General features: G+C 28.2%; 1 protein-coding gene across 21 annotated transcripts in view; it reads left to right on the forward strand.

The window, feature by feature from the left end:
- LOC107442702 (uro-adherence factor A) overlaps positions 1 to 19,220 on the forward strand; it is an 82,388-nt gene that overhangs the window by 59,611 nt on the left and 3,557 nt on the right. For 9 of the 21 annotated variants that reach the window (XM_043045643.2, XM_071177359.1, XM_071177357.1 and 6 more), the window contains 17 exons: positions 927 to 1,006; positions 2,175 to 2,258; positions 2,403 to 2,468; positions 3,170 to 3,227; positions 3,320 to 3,406; positions 4,833 to 4,909; positions 5,007 to 5,111; positions 6,093 to 6,113; positions 6,290 to 6,431; positions 7,571 to 7,712; positions 8,461 to 8,591; positions 9,742 to 9,870; positions 12,415 to 12,558; positions 12,641 to 12,740; positions 13,857 to 13,954; positions 15,106 to 15,377; positions 15,999 to 17,948. In XM_043045643.2, coding sequence (XP_042901577.1) covers positions 927 to 1,006; positions 2,175 to 2,258; positions 2,403 to 2,468; positions 3,170 to 3,227; positions 3,320 to 3,406; positions 4,833 to 4,909; positions 5,007 to 5,111; positions 6,093 to 6,113; positions 6,290 to 6,431; positions 7,571 to 7,712; positions 8,461 to 8,591; positions 9,742 to 9,870; positions 12,415 to 12,558; positions 12,641 to 12,740; positions 13,857 to 13,954; positions 15,106 to 15,377; positions 15,999 to 17,948 — 3,686 coding nt within the window. The remainder of the gene's footprint in view (positions 1 to 926; positions 1,007 to 2,174; positions 2,259 to 2,402; positions 2,469 to 3,169; positions 3,228 to 3,319; positions 3,407 to 4,832; positions 4,910 to 5,006; positions 5,112 to 6,092; positions 6,114 to 6,289; positions 6,432 to 7,570; positions 7,713 to 8,460; positions 8,592 to 9,741; positions 9,871 to 12,414; positions 12,559 to 12,640; positions 12,741 to 13,856; positions 13,955 to 15,105; positions 15,378 to 15,998; positions 17,949 to 19,220) is intronic. The other 12 variants (XM_071177363.1, XM_071177364.1, XM_071177362.1 and 9 more) reach the window with 3 other exon arrangements.

Consider the following 19,220-nt stretch of genomic DNA (forward strand, 5'->3'; position numbering starts at 1 on the left):
GAGTGGGATTCATGTGACAGCACTGCTAACATTATTGAATTTAAAACCGATGATGCTCCTTAAATTTGTAGTTTTATTTTATATTTTTTTAAAGTTTTCACTATGGTATATTTTTTGAAATACTTTTAAATAAATTATATTAATTTTTTTAAACATAATTTTAGGTATTGTTTTTTTAAAAAAAATATGTATATACGATTAATTTTGCATTTTCCCTCGTTATATTTTCTTTACATTTTATATGTAAAGAAAATATGACAAAGGAAAATAAGAAATTAATGGTATGTAACATTATAGAAATATCTTTTGAAAAGGGTAAATTGTTGCTGATTTATTCATATCTACCTCATTGCTTATAATGCATCAATATTTCACAATCTACGAATGTCAGACTTTATTACCAATGAATTTAACAACCCCTAATTTTCGTAAAGTTAGAAGTTTGAAAAGTCTATACACCAGGATATATGGTGATTATAATAAACCAAAAATGTTTGTAAATTCAATACTATGTCACCACTGACCTACAGTACTCCTAAAGTTGATGTCTTTAAAATATTCGATAACTTCATGAAACAGTTTTCACCACTCTTCAAATTTTTTGAGTTTGTGGTTTCCCTGAAATATATGTGTATAAATATATATTTGTTTAATACTCTTTCTTATCATGAAAATTATAAACTGAACTTTTTTATGTCATAATAAGAGAAAAGATAAATGTGAAAATGAAAACATAACATGTTTTAGAAGTAATTTTGAATATTAAAACACTTCAAGATATTGCTTGAAAAAGTATACTGCTCGATACCAGAATACTGCTTCTTAATTAAACGAAAGGGGGGAAGTATTTTAGGACTGTGTAATTGATATGTAAATGATAATTATTGTAACTTGTCTTTAATTAGTTTAACTGTTTCCAATTTTAGGGAGAATTGGAAATTGATGCTGACATCATATTCCAGTTAGCAGCTCTTGTAATTCAAGCAACTTATGGAGATTATACTGAGTAAGTTTTCAATAATAAATTTTTTTTTTTCTGTAATATTTTTATTGTATTTTCTTTTGATGTGAGCGAGAAAAAATGAATAAATAAATAACATAAAATAATAAATAGGTAAAATAAGAAATAAAATAACATGTAAACAGGAAACTTTCACATTGTCCATAAAAATTGTTTTAAATTGCATAAAATAAAAAGGAAGAGCCTGAACAAGTTTTGATAAAAAATAATCACATTTTTCAGGTACCTAGTGCTTTGTGGTGATATTTTTAGATTTTCATTTCTCAATATAGTTTTTATTTCTCAAATATTATTTGATTTTATTAAAATTTTGTATTTTATTATTTAAAAAATTACTTAGTTTAAAATAATGTAAAAAATTTCTTAACTTAATTTAAAATTTTCCAACAATTATTTAAATAAGCATTAAAAAGTAATGGAATTATCTTTGGTAGGTAAGTACTTTACCTACGCAATAGAGCTGCACAATGGGCTGTTGGCGACGGTCTGGGAAATATCCCTGAGGTTTATCCGAAGACATGCCATCACAATTTTGATCCTCTGCAGAGGGAATAATTATCTTTGGATAAATAGGTTTTGTAATTGTACGTTAAACATTTTATTTGCTTAGAGGGTTCGCTGGACATAACGAAATGTGCAAATGGGAAACCTAACATAAAGGGGGCATATGATTCCCCCCCCCCTCTTCTTGCTAAATCATTGGAATCATATTTTCCTGACTCACACATTTTATGGTTCAAGAATCAAAATTGGTTTTAAATAAAATTCAGAATTTTTTTTGTGTCTGATTTCATAATTTTTAATATTATGTTCACTCATTATTAGCATGCTTATGTTTACCCCATCTAATCAACAATAATGCATCTACTAAAAGTCTAATAAAACAACATTAATTATAACTCTTATACTTACTCTGTTACATTAAAGCTATGTTTTGTGACAAACAATAATTTTTTCTTCATAGTATGGTGTTATTTACCATTACTGTAATAGGGACTATTTTTATATTATTGAATCATTGAAAATGAAGTTTTCATTTACGTATTATCATTACAAGTATGTTAATTTTTGTAACGCACAACGGGATATTATTTTCCCACAGACGTTGGATGCAAATTATTTCTAATTATGTTATTAAAATTATTCCTTTCAGCGAGCCAACATTCAAGTCTCATTTGAAACGATTACCTGTGCTGCCAACATCTACCCTTAAAGAGTTTCCGTCAATATCTCTATGGTGAGCTTGAACAATTTTTGTTATTTATAGCCCTTATTAATTTTTAATATTCTGTACAATGTAGATAAATGATAATATAAAGTTATGCTTTATACAGATGATATCCGAAAATGAACTAACCATTATTTTTTTTTTTGTTTGCAGTGAAAACAAAGTCCTTGAACACTACCAAGTGTTAGTGGGTCAAACAAGAGGTGCTGCAATTGTAAAGTAAGTGTTTGTACATAAACCCGAATTATTTCAAAAAATAATTATTTTTGTAGCCAACTTTTTGAATTTTATTTTGTCAATGTGTGTTCAGAAATTGAAAGTATTAAAGCACTTTTTCATTAAAAAATAAGACAGCAATGGAAATGGAAAACAGCATGACAGAACCTTTACATTATTGCTGTGCGGTTCAGCTGAACCTTTATTTCTACGATATCGTTTGTTTGAGCCAGATTAAAAAGTCACTGCTGACTGTAGTGAATTTTGATTTTTTTAAAAACCGAATGAATATTAAATTAAAATCCTTAAATGAAGAATTTATGTTAGTAGAAAGAACTAAAACTATTTTCTCAACAATTTTTCAAACTTATTTATTATTTGATCTGTACTATTTTTTTAAAAGTGCAAATTATGGTAGTGGTGCCATCTAATATTTATATAATGTGAATAATTGTGCAAGTGCAAAATGAAGAGGAGGATAATTTTTATTGTTAATGAATGACTTTCTGTAGTTAATGAATGAAAAAATTTGCGAACAATAATTTTTTTACTTGTTACATGCTTTTTAATAGTTTTGGACTTATTAATAAAGTTTTACATCTAAGCAAGCTAAGTCAAAAAAGTACAAGTTATAGTTTTAATATAAATGCTTATGAATTAATTTATTTATCTTAAATGCATTTTTAGAAAACTTTTTTTTCCAGTTACTTGAGTATTGTTGAAAGTTTGCCAACATATGGTCAGCACTATTATGAAATCAAGGTGAGGCTATTCTTTTGAAAATGCTTGTAGAGTTTTCTAAAAATTTTAATAACTTTTGTTTTTAATTAATGTTCTATATTTGCATTTTAAAGGACAAGCAAGGAAATGGTTGCTGGCTTGGTTTAAGTTATAGAGGTATTAGCCAATACGATAAGAATGATCGCAAAACTCCTCGAAGGGTAAGTATTAATTCTTCCACTTTGATATTCCATAGTTGATTAAAATGTTATTCTGTAATATTTCTAAACAACCACTTGCAAACATGCTGCTTAAAATGTACTCAAGACATCACAGGAACCGGTTGAACCAAACTTGTTAACCGAAATCATAGTTTAACCACCATTTCAAACAGAGTTGTGGAGTCAGAGTCGAAGATAAGTTGTAGTTATCTAATAAATATTTCTAGTCATTTAAACAAAAATATTACTCAAATGAATATTTTAAAAATTATTTAAATTAAAATTATTACTCTATTACTAACTATTTAAATTAATGCATCCTTAATCGCATTTCAACACCTCTGAATTCATAAGTTTCTTAATTAAATTAGTTTAGAGCTTAGATGAAAGTTAATTTTGTTTTAAAAAAAATACTCAAATTAATATGATGTTCCATCTGTTATTGTAGTGTATTTCTGTTATTGTAGTGTATAGTATGAATATTCTCTAAGCAGTCTTGTTGCATTAAAATGTTTGTATATGTATCAGTGTGTATATGAAATGGTGATATGCAGCTATTTTCTATGAATAGTATTGCACTATTTCCATATTTTGTACAAATATATTTTTAAAATTTAATTTTTCAACTGGAAAACTTTAAACAAATATAAGTCAGAGTTTGGCTGTATTAAAAGTCTTGGGTTTTAGTCCGAATTGAACATTCCAATTCTCAGCTCTACAGCTCTGGTTTAGAAGTCTCATCCCTTTCAATTTGCTAAGCTTTTTATAATATTGTAATTTTATAATATAATAATTTTAAAATAACCTCTTCAAATTGAATTGTTATGCATAGTGAAAATAAGGAGTCTCCTTAACAGGATATTATACTATAAGAGCAATGTTTCGTGGCAAATTTTGCTTCACCTCCATCGGTACTAAATTTTAAGTTTAGACCAAAGTGAGTTCAGGTAAATCTAGAGTAAACCACAAAGTTTCAAATGTTAAGAAAATAATTTCAAAATTTTATAATGCAAATAAATTATAGCTGGATTATATCCCTACTGCATAATTTTGAATAATATTGTCACAATGCAATTTGATATTTTGATAAAAATGTTAGCATTTGTAAACTTTGGTCTATTCTACCTTTGGCCGAACTCACTTCTCTCTAAACTTTAGATTTTGAAATACCAATTAAAGGTGAAACAAAATATGCTAAGAAACATTTCTCCTACAGTATAGCGTCCCCTTATGTAATGCCTGATTCAAAATTTTATCAAATGTAATTTATACCTTACTAATTAACTATGACAAAAAATATGCTCTGCAGTAAATTTGAAGGTAACAGGTGTTTAATAATTTTATTATTCCTAATCATATTCCTTTTGATTATTATATATTTATTATCTATGCATAAAAATGTGTTAATTATTATATTCACTTGTAGGTATTTTTTTGGAAGCAACTGGAAAACTTATATTTCCGAGATAGAAAATTCACTATTGAAGTTCATGAAGCTCGCAGGTCAGTTCCTTTTCACATGTTTTTAGGTTTCTCACATTCTTTGTGATTGTGTAAATGTGTTTCTGAATTTTAAAATTTCTATTGCGTATTGTCGTAGGGTTGTTCACACATTGAGTAGCTTCAACCTCTATGAAGATGCAATAGAAGAGCCACTTGAAGAATTTGATGACTTGTCAAATGCAATCTGTGATCCAACCACTCAGTAAGTTTATCTAAATACTGCTTATATGTCAATATTGTTTTAGTAACATAAACAAATTAATTATTTTAAGCATAAAATGTATGTTTTTTCTTCTTCATAATTGTTAGTTCTTGTTACAATTGTTTAAACTTTGTGTTGATAGTATTAGCACAATTGCTAAGTAATATTCAGTCATATCAAGTGAATAGAATAACTTAGTTTACCTTTTTTTTTTTTTTTTTTTTTTTTTTTTTTTTTTTTTTTTTTTTTTTTTTAAACTTTCCCTTTATAAAGAGCGAAAATGTATATTAAGGTAAAGAAAAGAAAGAAAAAAAAGCCCAATGATTTAATGACCGTTATTTTGCAATAAGTTGAGTTCTTAATTGTTTTTTCATTTGCCATTTTTTTATGTGCTGAAAATGTTTAAAACTCCACATTTTTAAATATTTATTTCTTAAGAACAATTCTGCAAATATAATTCAAATTTCAAATTTTAGCATTTTTTAAATTATGTAACCTAAAAGTTGTGTGAAATTTATTGAGTTAACCTTATCGATAAAATTATGGTGCTTCACTTATTTTGTTTTAAAGAGGGGACAGCTTATTTTACTTATTTGCTGAATGTAATGTGCATCTGTAACTTCATCTAAAATTATGTTTAAATTACTTTTCTTAATCCTCTGATTATTTTGCTAATAGATAAATATGTAGAGAAAACCTTTTTTTTTTTTATACATTATTTTTCTATCTGATATTTAGAACAAAATTGGTTTCCCTCCTAAGTAGGAAATAAGACAAGTTCTGGGTTAAAGTGATGTTCTTTTAATGATTGATTGAAGCTTGTTTTAGCAATTTTTATTGTTCTTTAAATATTCAATTGAATGTGATTGTAATGTTATGGAGAGTTTTAAATGTTGATTTTATCGCTTTCTTGAAAAGTTTCTCATTTGAGTACATTGCATATTTTCTAAGAAATGTCCTAATATTTTGTGTTCTTTTCAGATGTTTAAATATAATTTCAAGGTAAAATATTATTTTTCTAAAGGTTTTTTATGCATGAAACACTATCTATACATTTTATTTAATACTATTTCATATCTTATTTATTATCACTGATAATACTGTTTCAGTTAATACAGTGTTTGTAAATTATGCAGAAACTTTGTTCAGTACTATAATTGCAATATTTTTTCCTGTAGAGTGTCTGTTAGCAGAAGAGCTTTAGCACCAGCCAATGTATTTGCATATGTGTGGTATGCATCCTCACCCAATGCAGCAAGATGTATTTGGTCTATGGCAATTTCTCAACACCAGTTTTTCCTTGATCGAAATCAGAAAAAAGTAATTTTTTCTCCATCATTTAAAGAAAACCATAAACTTACATTTTAATTATTAATTTCAACTCGTAACTATGGTATTTTTTTAAGGATGAAAGTGTGTAACAAATTTAAAAATAGAAAATGGAATCTGTGAACAAATATCTATGTTAAATTTCAAATTATTGTGATGTGGATTGTATTGACTTTTAGTAGTTCAATTGTCTTATATCGTTGACATCTTGGTAGAGTAAAGTTATAAAAAGTGAGACTTTGACTAGAGAACTGTCCCTAAATAATTAAAAAAGATAATATTAACAAATTTTTAAAGTTTACTGTTTCTTCTGTTTACATTTAGCTGAACTATTTTAAATACTGTTAATATTAATAATTTATGTATCAAAAAATTTGTATAACATTTTAAATACAGTTCATTCATTTTGTTACACAGTTAATACCTTTGTCTATAATGGTAATTTAAATTATATACTTTTTTTCAGCTCTTCAAGTTTAATTTTATTTTGCATAACATAAACTTTTTGTCAAGGTAAAAACTATTATATAACAGTTTGAATGATTTTATATTAAGTTTACATCCAATCAATATGGTATTTTGTCTAGCCTTGCTTAGGTTTTATTTCGTAATAAAATTGCTTCCTGATTATCTGAAATAAACTCAAACTTTCTGTTTTATAAGATTTCAAATATTTTTGTGTTGAATGCTGACTTAATATATATATTAGAACTAGATCTATAGTTTTTATAGAACTATCTTGCCACAAAGTTTAAGGCCATCTACTGCTATGAAAACAAGGAATTGTGGAAATTTAAAGAGGGAACATTCTCTCTCCCCTCATTGATCCCCTCGATGTCTTAAATATTGACCGAACACCCCTGCATTAAATAGTTAAACCTTGTAAGCATAGTCACTACCCTGCTCCAGATGACTAATTAGGGGAGTTCTTTCCACAGACAGACAATAGATATATTTGTTTTCATGTTGCCTGCACCAGTTTTTCTTTGCAATAAAATTGAATTGAAGAGTTTTAAAATCAATATAAAAATGACTAATGTTTTAGAGTAAGTATTCTAATTTTATTTTCAATGAATGTGTTATTTTATTCATATTCACTTTAGCTAAAAAAATTTGCTTGCACTTTTCAGAGCCAAAATCGTGTGAATAGAAGCTTAAGCCAGATCGCATCAGAACTTTGTCGCAGTGTGCAATCTCTGTCCTCGGCAAGCTCCCATTCAAATATCAGCAGAAGCAACAGCTCAGCTAGTCTTCCCACGATAGTTATTGAAGGTACAGGACATTTTCACACGTTAAGGTCCATTTAGTGTTCTTTTTACTTGAAAACTTTTAATTTTTGTATTTATATTTTTATTAGATTTTAAAGCCAGCTCAATGTATAATAAATTTTAGTGAATTGGTATGAAATATGTGATCCAAAGTTTTGAAGGGTGCTATAAAAATCTGATTAAAATATTCGGTGGTCAGTTTAGGAAGAAATTGGGTCTGTTTAAGGACCCTTCAAAAAATATTGAAAAGAGATCTTTGATCAATAAATAGTAGTGTAAATTTTTTTCCATGCATTGATTTGACGCTATTACGTGTTGTTCAGTATTAATAAAAGTATACTGGAAACTCTATCAGAAACTTTCTGTTCTTAAAGTAATTCTAAATTTAAAACTATTTTTATTCTTTTGTGATAAGATTTGCTTTTATTACACTTAAATAGAACAAATTATATATATATTTTTTTAGTTTGTCATTTGCAAGAGCCTAAAATTACTTTAAAGAAAACATGCTAATTAGTAACATTACTAGCCTGACAACTGCCTATTTTTCTCACTTTCTATTGTTTAAAAAAAAAAAGGATTTGCAGTTTCTTTCTGTTACACATATAAAAGCGTTATAAGTTTGTTTGGAAAAAGTTAAAATTATTTCATTTCTTTCGAAAAATGTAATTTTTTAAACAGAAAGTTATTAAAATCATGAATTATATTGTAAACACCTTGTAAAGCATTGATGCAGCTGTGATCTATTGCAGGTGAAGTAAGTGAGGAGAGTAGAGCTGCCACCCTTGAAATGTTGACTGCTCTTCAGTCCAGGAAAGATGCCCTTCAGGAAGCCCTCAAAAAGAAGACAGAAGAACTCAAAGCTCTCTGCCTTAAAGAGGGAGTAAGTGGTTTCTTCTTTTTTGCTATTGATCTCTGCTATACTTGTCTGATACCCTCACGATTGATACAAAAATATATTTGCAAATCAGATAGTTTTGAAATTCTACAGTTGAGCAGTCCCTTTGTTAATTATTCTGCATTATGTTGATTATATATGTTCCGTCCCTTTCATATTGTCATTCTGCTTACGTTGATTATAGCACCTGTACTGTGATTTCTCAATGATTTCAATTTTCTTTGTAAAATTCTTAAATTAGAATGTGCAATTCGTAATCGTGTGTTATTTTTTAATTGAAGTATGTTGTTCATAAGTCATTTGAATATGAATTGCACTGAGTAAAATTTTAAAAAAGGTCTACAAGTCTTACACAAAAAGAGCCATTTTTTTCATAAGGTTTATAAATTGTAAATCATTTTGTTTAGCAACAAGTGATTAACAAGTTATAAATTTTTTTTTTCACTTTAAAATAGATTTTCTTATTAGAAGTTGTTAATAAGAATAGTTATTCATATTATGCATGTTATCACACTTTAAATAGTAATTCTAACTCTTAAAGAGGTCAAGTGATAAAACACATCATTTTAAAATTAAGTCATATTGTTTCCTGGCCGAAATAGTATTAGTTTCGCTATATTATGTTTAATTTAGGTTTGACTATTGTTACTCATGCTTTTTACTCAAGAGTTTTTTATAATTATAATTAAGTGCTAAATTCTATAATAAATTATTACTTTATATTTTTAATTAATTTTTAAAAAGTTTTTATTTAAATTTCATTTTGTAAAATTGAAAAATTTCATCTATATTGTAACTTTAGATCAAACTAAAATGAATAAAAATAATAATTAAAAAAATATAAATTTGTCATGTTGTATATTGTATTTAAGTTTCTTTTTTTTATTTTTGAAGTTTTAGTCTTCTCTACCTTATGTTTAGTTTGAGGCCGTTGTTTTCTCACAGAGCAAACCAGTTTCTTTTTGTAAGATACTACTTCATTAAAAACATTTTTATTTATTTATTCATTTATTTATTTTTGTCTCAAGTATGTCACTTAACGATTAAAATTTTAAAATAAGAACTGTATTTTTAATGGGGAAATTAATGTTTTTATTCGATTCATTCTGACAGATAAATATTATTATTTTTATAGGAAATTACTGGAGAGTTGCCACCTGAAACACCGTACCTACCTGGTGAAGCTCAGCCCCAGGTGCGAAGACGCATAGGAACTTCGTTCACCATCAGTGATAAAATCATCTATCGTGCTAAAGGCAAAGATGTAAGTTACATCTTATTTTTGTTCCTTCTACTTTAAATGAATAAATCTTACCATTATATACCAGTTATCTTACCATTATTCTTATTATAATTTATTGGCTTATACTTCAATTTTTTCCATTGAAAAATATGATAAATTCTTACCTTAGAAGAAAAAAGCATCAATAACCAATCATAGTTCTTAGCATGGATTCTTAAGCTGTCTAACAAGGGAAGTACACATCTGTGATATAAAACTTAGCTTAAATTAAAGGGAGTGATTACAGAAAAGATGTAGTGAAAATTAGTTGCAATTGTAGTCCATGGGGTAAAAATAAGACCCCTGAAAGTTAGCATTTGTTTAATATCAAACTAAAAAAACTTAAATAATCCATGTGTAATTTTAGAGAAAACTCGATTAAGACATATGTAACTAACAACTGTTAACACATGCGAGAGGGCGCCGGTTTTATCCCAGCTGTTTTTAGAGTTTAACTTTCAATTTTTACTGCTGAAAAATGTTTTTTTTTTTTCCTCTTTAATGTACAGCTATTAAAAATTATTTCTTGAATTTTAAATGAAGTTATTCTGTTTTCGTTATCTAAATAGGAGTCTTTTAAAATTAATAATTATTAGGATATTGTGTTGTTTTATTAAAGTAGAAATTCTTACTGAAATAATAAAAAAATATTTAAAAAAAAATAAGGATTTTTAATTTTTTTTTTTTTTAATAAAGCTAAAAATTTCAAATTATTAGTCAGTAAATTATCCAAATATCATAAGTAGTATTAGCCAAATTTCAAAATTCTTAGCCAAAGGCGTGCGTATCTTAACAATTTCTTATGATTGATTTTTTTAACTTACAAGTTAAATACAAATTTACTAAAAATGGAATTATTTTATAAAATACAAATTCAAATCAAGAGCCATTTTGCAGTTTGGGAGGAGTAAAGGAGCAAATGGAAGAGAGTAGGAAAAATATTGATATTGTTTTATCGTCGTTGAGGGGAAAAAATAGAAATAGGTGGGAGTTAGTTTTTGATAACTTATATTAGACAATTGCAGTAATATAAAGATAAACTATAGGCAAGATGACATTGTATATGTTATTGTCATGAGAGAGCATATTTTCTGCAAAAATAATTAGATGATGATATGCATCTTGCTACCACATAATTGTTTTATTTACACAAACTGTTGGAATTTTTTTTTAATGTGATATCGAGTGATCCGTCAACCGATGTAATCTGTAGTTTGTTGCATGCTTACATAATCTCTCTTGTTGCTTACATTATCTGGACTTAGAATAATTCTAATTGGTTATGAGACATAGCTAATGGAAATTACTCTAATCGAATAAAAAAATATAGGATTTGTACAGAAAAATCCCTTTTGACATTTTTTCTCTTCAGGATTGAGAGAAATATATATTTTTCTTTTCGGTAACAAAAATCATTTGCGAATACTTTCCCCAAAGCGCAATTTTTTCCTTCAAATTTACGACTTTATCGCATTTGGTGAGGAGGTGAATGCCCTGAATAAAAATTTCAACTTCAATTATTTTTTTTTAATAAAAATAAAACTTTTTTAATATTGAAAAAATTAAAGTAATTTATAGCATTTTAAATGTTTTTCTTTTAGTTTTTATTAAAAAATATATAATTATCTCATGGGGAAAAAGTTTAAATTATTTTTTAAGAAAACTTTCAGGTTTAAAAAAAATAATTAAAATTAGTAAATAAATTTATGAACGAAATTAACAACAGTACTGACATTATTTAGATGCAAACACTTTTGTGAAACCATAGGAATAATTTTTAAAATGTAATTTTCTTTAACACTAAAATTTGAAAAATTTTATAATGTTAAATGTGCACAATAAAAGTCATAAAAATTACGTTAATTACTCCAAACAATATTAAATAGGTAGAGGTATCAAAAGTATTTTTTAATTAAAAAATTATAATTTTCTATATTTTTATAAAAAAAAAGTTATTTTGATCAAAAAATAATTAAATAAATAAATGAAAAGTATATACCACTATTCAAGTAAGTTTTTTTTAAAAATTTCTTTCATGAATTTGAGCTACATGCTATATTCAAATCAGTTACCAAGTTTTAGCTGGAAAGATTTATTAGAACATCTAGTATTCCTAACATAACTCTGTGTGAACTAAAACAAAATATTTGAGTCTGCAGATGATTGCAGTTTAGAAAATGGGTGTATAATTTTTTTTATTTTCAGTAAGTTTTTATTTCAGTGCAGTATCATTGCTATAACTTAGGAAGTGTTCTGAGTATTAACTTGAGTCAATTTCTAAAAATAAAATAAAAATCTCATACATATATATGTTTTTCAAAAAATTGGGCATTTTGTTTAAGAATTCCTTCTTGACCCTTTAACTCATTGCCAGTTATGATTTTCAATGTTTAGTTAAAATCAATAGACTGTTAATCATTTTATGTAAAAGTTTTTAATTAACAATTTTATTATTTTAGTGTATTTCATTTGTAATAGTTTTGTAATATCACATAAAATTGAGATATATATTTTGTTCCCCTTTAGCGTGAGACATTAAATGATTTAGAGCTTGATTATGAAATTCAAAGTAAGATTGCTTCTGCTGCTTTTAAATTGGCAAATGATGTCAGTGCTCGCAAAAGTGTCCGCAAAATGCGCAAACTGTCCTATCAGCAAGCAACCACTAAGGTAAATTTCTTATTTATATATTTTTTTGCATTCTTTCTTTTATAAATGATGTTTCTTAAATTAACTTTTTTTTCCATTATAGCTCAGGGACATTGAGCAGAAGATATCAACTCTTAAAAGAGAAAAAGATTCTCAGAAGAAAGAATCTAGCTTAAGTAGCAGTTCATGTAAGTTAAAATTATGTAAGTTAAATTTTTTTCTCACTGTGCTGAATGGTATAGTTTTATGTGTACAAAATTTACTAAGTTTCTTTTTTAATGCAGTGTATATACATTAATTTTAATTTCAGGTTAAAATAGTTATTTAGTTTCGCAAATTAATTCTTATCACCATTTTTTAATCTATGTACATAATGGTGTGCATGGATACATAATGGTGTGCATGGATTAGTGATAAAAAAAATTTTTTTTGCCGTAGAATAGAAATAAATTAATAGATAACATGACACACAGCTAAATCTGATAAACATCTATTTTTGCACATTGTTATAGCTTCTAGAATAAATTTTACTATATTCTATTATAATTTTAACTTCACAATAGCACTAAGTTTTATTCCATCCCTGTCACACCAGCTCATCTTTATGATCTGCAACCTTGTTTCCTAGAGCATCAAGTTCCTCCTTTCCCCAACATCAGACTTGTAAGTCTGTCTTGCTCTGATTAACCTCTCTGGACCACCATCGCTTTCCTTTGTTACTTGTATTTTTCACTTTTTCATTGACAACTTTTTGTNTTTATATAATAATAGATTAGTACACAATTGTATATCAACACATAATTTATTACCTTAAACTGTCTGGAATTTATTGTTAAAGGGTTGCGCTTGCGTAAAATTTACTATCGTGGAAATTCAGCTTTTTTGCCTTTTAGCTAATCTCATCCCTGTGTCTTGATTATTGCATCAGTTTTGGTCATGAACTTTCACCACTTTGAAATCCAAAGAAATTTTTTTCATTCCACAATTGAAAGAAAATGTCTTAATTTCGAATACTGATATCATAATCTATAAAGAAAAATTTTTTTTCTTTATTTACTTGTTATTCATAATTAAAGTAAAATAATTTTGAGGTTAAGTTTTTGTAATGAGTGAATTTAATAATGAATGAATGTAAAATGATTTCCTAAACAACTACATTATTTAGGCCAAGAAATAAAATTTTATATTTTTTTTATTCCTGAAACTGTTTATATTGTCCATGTTAGTGTTAAAATAAGTAATCTGATGTTCTTTTTTATCCCTTATTTTTTTTTTTTTTTTTTTTTTTTTTNGTCGTCATTTAATTTATCTCTTTTCAGGTGCTGTAAGTGATAACAGGTTAAATTATGTAGGTCTTCCTAACTCATCTTCTGAAAACTCCATCCCAGATCGCAGTAGTATGAACTCTGCTCTTAGCGTAAGTAAAAGATTTTATTCTGTTTTAAATATCATCCTTTTCTTTATTTTTCTATTTATTACTGTTTATTTAAATTTCACTGTTACTAAGTAATTACTGAAAATTTTCACTGTTACTAAGTAATCTTCACTGTTTACTTAAATAAAAAAAAGGTTTTTTTTTTTTTTTTACAAAAAATATATTACTTGTTTTTAAAGTTTCCAGCTGAAGTGAATGAGCTGTAAAATTAAAACAACTATTTTAAATGCTTAATTGATTTTTGGTTGTAATTCTTGTTAATATTATGTAGTAGATGATGTTGACTCTTACGTACCTGCTTTCAAAGCGAATTAATAAAAAATCTTAAAATTAGGGATTTAGTAATTTTTTAGCCACTACATATATATTTATAGTGAAAATTCTATCTAGAAAAGATAAAGTTCAACAGAAATGAGTAAGAGAACATAGGAGTAGCTTAGTAAAAAAATGAATAAATAAAGAGCATAAGTGGGCTTATAGCATAATTATGAGTGGGCTAACATAATACAAAAATTTTAAATCTCCCTTATTGCTTAATAACAGAGGGTATTTTCCTCTTTTAGAATTTCAGTCATTTCATTCAAGTCATTAGGCCAATGTACCATACCATATTAAGAAAATATTAGGGATAAATTGCCAGGTCAAAGTAGCCTACTGGCCAAATGTTTAAATTACAATACTACTAGTAGTATTGTAATTTAACATTATAAACTTAGTTCTTTTTTGATTTTACAAATATTAAGTTAAATAATTTAATGTTTTTATTTTTAGCCATTTCATCATATAAAACTATAATTAGTATTTTATTTACTTCAGACTTATGACATAAGAATTTAAATTTACTTTTTTTTAAATTCACTTTTTCAATAACAATACCAGATTTTCACTAAATGCATTTCTTGTTTAGGGAGAAAAAAAACTGCAAAAAGTGTATAAAAACATTGTGTTACCAAAGTTAATAATTAGTTAAGAATTTATTATTTTTTAACTTTTCAGAATATTATTATAAGGCACATTGAAAACTATTCAAAAATTATTTTTGTAACATTAAGGAACTGCTTTGAATTGTTTTATGCTGGTTGAAAAATAAAATTTAACCCTCTTTCTGCACTAATTTTTTTCCATTACTTTAGAATTCTGCAGTTCCACCTTCCTCATCGCTGCCTCATTTAGTAGAAGGTATAAGCACATCAGCACCACCAAGCCCACCAAAAAACCGCCAGAGGCACCAATCTTTACAGCATGTTCCAGCTGCAGTTGTAGATGACACTTATGAAGAGGTAGCTGCTCCATTCAGCTTGTGTCCCAGAAGAGACTCATCATCGTTTTCTGCTGCCTCTGAATATGACGCTGTTAGCTGTGGCAGCAGCAGTGTCGCATCTTTAGGCATTCCTTACAGAAATAGGTATCTCTATATTCTATTCTCCAATTACAATTAGAGGCAGCTGTATTTATGCAATTGAGGGTTTCTGACCCTTAAAAATGTTTTTTCACTAGTTTTTCCTGAGAAAAAAGAAGCCCATTGTATAGGGCAACATTAGAAAATTTTGCTACTGACTGGTGACCACTTTTTAAAACATGTGGTTACTTTTTTACCCATTAAAACTTTTAAAAGATTAAAAAACTATTGGTATTGTATTTTTGGATTGGATTGGATTGTATTTTATGTATTGTATTTTTGGAGCATTTTTCATGCAATAAAAGTTAACTATAAGGTTCATTTTTAAAATGAAGCAAATTCTTAAGAAAGAATTTTCAGAATATTATAAAATAGTCATAATTATTCCAAACAAAGGAAAAACAACTCTGGTTTCAGGTTGTCAGAATGTATGCAATTCCTAACCATGAGAAGTCTTATTATTTGTGTATTAATAATTGTGCAGTAATGCCAACAACAACAAATGTAATATATATGATTTTTTTTGTTGATAAATAATGAATTTATAGAAATCTATTTAATACATATTTCTGTAAAGTATTGGTTTTTTAGTTTTTTAATACTTTGATTGTTTTTTCTCTTATTTAGATTTGAAACTCATCTTGATATTGAAGGTACCAATCATTACAGTGTTCCAAACCGAAGAGCTAGTCAAGTGTTCAACGATACTGAAGACTTTCTTTTAGATGACAAATGCTTAGAGACACAAAGTCAGTGCTATGTCGATATGACTCAGTCAAAGAGAAGTGTCCACACACCTCTTTCTTGTTCTTATGACGAAAGGCTGACATTTATCCAGTCCGACTATTCGATAATGGACAAAACTTTGCAGGGAAGTGATTATGACAAGGCATGCATGAATAGCAATGAAACTTTGAAATTTTCAAATGCCGATATTTCGTTTAAGGTGCCCTATGCAAAAGAACCAGTTCGAAGGGACACTTTTCCCCACTCTCATTCAGTAAATTCCTTGCACAGAGCACACATGGGCTCGCTGCACGGTAGTAAGATAAATGAGGTGCATTTGAGTGACCCAGATTTGAATGCAGATTCAGTCGACGGTCATGGTACTATTCGTCATGGGTACAGCGTACCCACTCTTAAAAATACTTTGCGTCCTTATAATAGTGGACTGGCTATTTCACTGAATGAGTATTCTGGTGCGAACCACAGTATTAATCAAGTTGTTGATTTAGTCCAAGCTTCTGTTTTGCTACAAGAGAGTAAACGAGCAGCCTCTTGCAATCCAGAAGTTAGTACTCCAAAAACTAAAACGAAAGAATGGACCGAGACTTCCTTAGATTCTCCTTTAGTGATCAGAAAGCGTAAACCTAAAATTTCTGAGAGTAGCAGTGAGCTCTCTCAGCCAGCCCAATGGTTAGACAATGGCCTACCCCCTGAGCCTGCTTACAATTATCAATCTTCCAGAGACTTACGGGAAGATTCCCGGATATTTTTACACAAAAATTCCGATATGCAGGATTCACCACCTCACGTTAATCAGAACATGAAGGGTAACTGTTGTGCGGACTACAGACCTTTGAGTTCAGCCAGTAATTTCTCTTTGCACATTCCCACCGAAAGACCGCACTCAAGTTTGAATCGGAATTTATTTCCCGAAAATAATCCGTATCGACTTTACGAAAACATAGATGATCTATCATTCCAATCCTCTTCGAAACAAGTTAGAAATGGTTCGTATTATGAAAACATCGATCATATAGAGTTAAGTTTGAACAATTCCACAAAGATGCCAGATCTTATTGAAAATACAATTCATAATGCCAGACACATTAACATTAGGGAGGATAACTTTGATGAAATTCATTCCGCCTGTCCAGCAATTGCACAACCTCAGGAGCCATCAAAGCACCTGAAGAGATCTCCATCCCACCAAACATCAGCAGAAGTCAATCTTGCCAATCACGACTATTGCAACCTCCCACCAGACAATGATTACGAACCTATCGAATTCGGTGCTTCTACTCATCGTGTTGGTTATCATCAAGCACACTGTGATATTAGAGAACTGTCTCATCCTTACTCAGCATCCCATAGAGAGTCACCTAAAATTAGTGAAATCATTCCAGAAAATGCCCCACCGATTCAGCAGTGGCCTTCTGTCGTGGAAAAGCCTGAGTCCTCTGTTCCATCCAGTGTGAATTTGCCGTCTCCGAGTGTTAGTTTGACTCCAGCCGTGGAGGTTAATGTTGTTTCTATGGGGCATTTCCAGCCTTACTGGGAGGAAACTAAACCTTACGAGCTGTCTGACTTTTACAAATACAGCACCAAACATCGTCGCCAGCAATCAGCCGCTCTCTCACCTAGTGCTGATGACTCTCTCGTTCAACATTGCACGATTTACCCGCATGAAGCTAATCATCAGTTTTATGCTGCAAATTCAGAAAATATGAACTGTGATTATTCACCCCAGGGGCCTGTCCATATTAATATGGGAAAAATTCCTAAGCAAATTATCACTAGCAGTAGTGTTCCTATTTTTGATAGTCAAGAACACATAGAAGTATCCACAAAATAGTAAGTATACTTTATTTAAATTCTCCCCTATTTAAACATTTTTTCAAAATTGTCCCTTTATCTTAAATGAAGAATTGATATTTTGTTTATAGACTATTAACAATATTTCTTGAAACTTTTGCCAAGGAAATTTTTTAAAAAAGGTACAGTTTAAGTGTCGTACACTTGGGATAAAACTATATTTTTAATCTAATATAAACCATCTTGCCATAAAGAATTATTTGGGCTTTAGAACGGATAAATAACATCAATATTTTGAAAATTGTTAAACTTTTTTTTAAAAGCTGCTATTTTGACAAAAAATTTTCACCTAGATGCAATTTATCAAAATTAATGAATAATTCAAAATTTTTGTAAATATTTATGAGCCCAAATAATGCTGCATTGGAGTAGATTTTTAAATACTAATAAATTAGATAACAAATGCATATCATTTTCACATAAGTAGCTATTCTTCATATTAATGTTTTGGGCCATTTTCAGAATTAGCTTAAAGGGCTCTAGCTAAACTTACCTAAAGTCATGAATCAACTCACATCAGTTATGAAAATAGCATATTTTCAAAAATGTGTTATTCACAGCACATTATATTCACACAGAGCTTCTAAAAATCAGCCTTAAAGCAGAAAAGTGCTTTTGGTTGTCGATATTATGACTGAAAAAATATGGTGAATGAACATGGTATATCAGAACATGGCAACTAAAGCCTGTTATAACACTTCTCTCCTAGTAAAAAAAAATAATAGCAGCGTAAAAGGAAATTGGAAACTAATAAAATAATTTTTAACTTTTATAAAAAAAATCTCACATGAAATTATTTCTCCTTGCTAACAGATTTTAAGTAAAAAGAATTTTTTTAAAATTATATTCAGTCAGAAATGTCTTTTACTTGGTTTCAAGCTGAATTTTTCAAACAAGAATCTAGTTAAAGTATTATAATTTTTTAACAATTTAAATTTTTTTGCATATAATTTTTATTAACATTAAATATTTTAGTTTATGCATGTTATATTAAGCCAGCTAATTACAATAATGACTTTCAAGTGACTGTTGCAAGTTGACTCAGGGAATTCTGTTACCATGTTTATAACCAGTCATTGTTTCATCTGTTTATAATTTGGTGTAGTTAGTTTCAGCATTACAGCTTCTATTTTTACCAAAAAGATTGATTATTAAAAGTTGCAAATGCTCCACCTTGTAGTTTTAGTTGCATTGCCTTATATTGTACTAATAAATTTTTGTTTTCATTATTCTTATAAATAAATATTTCAA

Source organism: Parasteatoda tepidariorum, chromosome 2 (assembly GCF_043381705.1).
Source record: "Parasteatoda tepidariorum isolate YZ-2023 chromosome 2, CAS_Ptep_4.0, whole genome shotgun sequence".
Classification (NCBI taxonomy): Eukaryota; Metazoa; Arthropoda; class Arachnida; order Araneae; family Theridiidae; genus Parasteatoda; species Parasteatoda tepidariorum.